The sequence below is a fragment of the Tasmannia lanceolata genome, unplaced genomic scaffold (assembly GCF_043159265.1).
Source record: "Tasmannia lanceolata isolate RefF3 unplaced genomic scaffold, GAP_Taslan_0.1 ptg000015l, whole genome shotgun sequence".
Classification (NCBI taxonomy): domain Eukaryota; kingdom Viridiplantae; phylum Streptophyta; class Magnoliopsida; order Canellales; family Winteraceae; genus Tasmannia; species Tasmannia lanceolata.
Window position 1 is genome coordinate 32692790 of NW_027518692.1, and position 3089 is coordinate 32695878.

General features: G+C 38.6%; 1 protein-coding gene across 1 annotated transcript; it reads left to right on the forward strand.

The window, feature by feature from the left end:
* The first annotated feature begins 697 nt into the window (after positions 1 to 697).
* LOC143846624 (beta-1,2-N-acetylglucosaminyltransferase II) lies at positions 698 to 2679 on the forward strand. The gene is made up of 2 exons (XM_077355112.1): positions 698 to 714; positions 868 to 2679. The coding sequence occupies exon 2, from the start codon at positions 1169 to 1171 to the stop codon at positions 2486 to 2488; it is 1320 nt and encodes a 439-aa protein (XP_077211227.1). The 5' UTR covers positions 698 to 714; positions 868 to 1168; the 3' UTR covers positions 2489 to 2679.
* The last annotated feature ends 410 nt before the right edge of the window (positions 2680 to 3089 follow it).

The following is a 3089-nucleotide window of genomic DNA, read 5'->3' on the forward strand; positions in this document are numbered from 1 at the left end:
CACAAAGGGATTTGCTAGGGACCATCACATAAGGCATTTCACAGACCAGATGTTGCATGAGAGAGCAGCCATACAAGCTCAGATTCTTGTCTTATTCATTTAATTCATCTGAGGATTTTGTCTTATTCCTTTAATTCATCTGAGGTGGCAGCTCTCTCATGCAACAGCCGCTCCACGAAATGCCTTTTGTGATGGTCCCAAGATTATGACAACAGATTATTCGAGTCCCCAACCGATTATTGGACTCAAACTTAGTTCAATTTTCGGTCCAACAATCAGTTGCATAATCTAAAACATACAGGTCCCAAACATAATCATGTAACTAATTTTAGTTTGGAAATGCATGCAATAAGGCCATGGGATCAAGGGGTTAGGCTCCTCCTCAGCAAAACCCCTAAAAGCTCAGGCCAATAATCACAGAGCTTGCATTGTAATTGCATAATTTGTCTATCATCTATTATTCATGTTGTGTTGCACCCTTCCCTCATTCCTCTACCTCTTTCTTTTTTGCATTTTAAAAAAAGGCCAATTACCCCTTCCTGTGCCACGTGGCATGTAGGAATTTGTCCCTTCTACTCTCGGTTAGAAGCCAGGACAGATATATACGACTCTAAGTATGACCGATATATCGGAGCCCAATAAATCCGATAATATAGGTCGATATTATCGAGAGTGGGCAGTATCCCTGAAAGTTCTCAGTACATATCTTTCGAGGTGGGTTCCGACTACCACTGGTTTGACCTTTATGTCTTTTGTGACGTAGGTAGATAACAGTAGAAAATCTAGGGCTTTTAGCTATATATCAAACTAGGGTTTGGCGAATTTTTCTGTCTAGACTTTTATTCTTCGCCTTTTGGATCTTAACAGAGGAAAGGTGGGTTTCTTAGACATGGGTTTTGTTCAATTGAAGACAAGAGGGGCGTGATTGGTAATTTTGATGGTTCTTGTTTTCTAATCTCTACCTAATTTGATATATTTTTAGGTGGGATTTTTTAGTTTTTGATATTTTACAGATCAGTTATTTTATTGATTTGGATATTAGCATAGAAATCTTGGCTACTCAGGTTAGTCTTTAAATGGGTGTTTTTTGTTGTTGTTGTTTGAACCCATGGATGCTGAAATAGACACAGTAATGGATTGTTTTTGAGGTTTTTAGTATAGTTATTTAATGGCTTTTTATCGAAAACCTCGTGTTAAAGACTTCAGATTTCGGCGTGTGATTCCCTTGGTTTTGACTGTTCTATTTGGGGTTCTGGCTTTGATTTTTCTGGTCAAAACAAACGCACTTTCGCGGGTTGTAATCTGGTCTTCTGATGAAATAGATGAAAATTTTGTTTCGAATTATGATGATGTTGTTATATTGGGTCTTAGAGATAAAAGTAAGTTACCTGAACAAACAGAGTTGTCAGTTTCATTGGAGAAGAAAAATCAATTGCCCCCTAGAAACTTGGATCTTTTTCCAAGGTTAAGAAAGGATCATATCAAGATCGTTTTATACGTATACAATCGCCCACAGTATCTTAAAGTAGTAGTCCAAAGCCTTTCGAATGTAGTGGGAATTGGGGAAACTTTGTTGGTAGTTAGCCATGATGGGTATTTTGAGGAAATGAACAAGATCGTTGAGAGTATTAGGTTCTGCCAAGTGAAACAGATCTTTGCGCCTTATTCACCACATCTTTTTCCTACAAGTTTTCCTGGTGTTTCACCAGGGGATTGCCAGGATAAAGATAACCCATCTGAGAAAAATTGTAAAGGGAGTGCGGATCAGTATGGGAACCATAGATCCCCAAAAATTGTGTCATTAAAGCATCATTGGTGGTGGATGATGAATACTATATGGGATGGTTTGGAGGAGACACGGACCCACTCGGGTCATATTCTTTTCATAGAGGAGGACCATTTTATCTTTCCTAATGCGTATCGTAATATTGAGCTCCTTGCAATGCTTAAGCATAAAAAATGTGCTGATTGCTATGCTGTGAACTTGGCCCCGTCTGATGTGAATTCGAAGGGAGAAGGGTGGGATATGTTGGTTGCGGAGAAAATTGGTAATGTTGGTTATGCGTTTAACAGGACTGTTTGGAAAAAGTTCCATGCAAAGGCCAAAGAGTTCTGCTTTTTCGATGATTACAATTGGGATATAACAATGTGGGCTACTGTTTATCCCTCTTTGGGAACTCCTGTTTACACATTAAGAGGACCTAGGAGAAGTGCGGCTCACTTTGGGAAGTGTGGTTTGCATCAGGGGCATGAGAAGAACAATGCTTGTATGGATAATGGTGAGGTGAATGTTGGAATTGAGGACATTGACAAGATTCCTAACATCAAACCAGATTGGAATATGCATGTAATTAAACGTCAAGGAGGCTATCAAGCCGGGTTCAGGGGTTGGGGAGGCTGGGGTGATGAGAGAGACCACCAATTGTGCTTGGATTTTGCATATATGTATCACACTACAGGGACCGCTTCGTCCCGATTGAAGAATTGAGGTGTGGACTTGTTTGAGGCATGCATTTGATGCCGGTGCTATATTATCTCCACAGTGTATCTATTTCTATGTAATTGGTGAGGTATAACTTTATTTTCCTTTTGCATATTAAAGAAAGATTGCGAACTCTGATAGTAACATGAGAATTTTTGGTGTTTCTCTTCACCTGGAATTGAATTTTTATTTGTTTCTACTGTTTCTTCAAGCCTACTCCTTGGATATCATGTATCAAAAGTTATGCTGCATCCTGTTTAAGGCTTTAGATCAATTTATCCTGTCAGCTGAATCATAAGACAAGTTATATTCTAAAATAATAAATATACGCAAGTTGACGGACCTAATCCATGTGGCCTATTTATATTGGGTTCGTTTTACATCCGTGATGTTACATTGCCATGGCCTTGATGCATTTTCTGTTGAGTATGGTCAAATATCTTGTAGCATGATTTGTGGATTTTTAGTTCTTTGCTTTTATCGATATTACAAAGAATTTTATTATGGAGAAAATAAAATGGTAACTGAGAAAAACTTATCGGGGTCAGTTTTCATTAGGCTGAGATGCTTCAACTGTTTTAAAGAATAGATTGTTGCTTTGGCGTCC

Bases quoted from the DNA above. Each gene is read 5' to 3' on its own strand.
- LOC143846624 (XM_077355112.1), top strand. From the start codon at position 1,169: ATGGCTTTTTATCGAAAACCTCGTGTTAAAGACTTCAGATTTCGGCGT.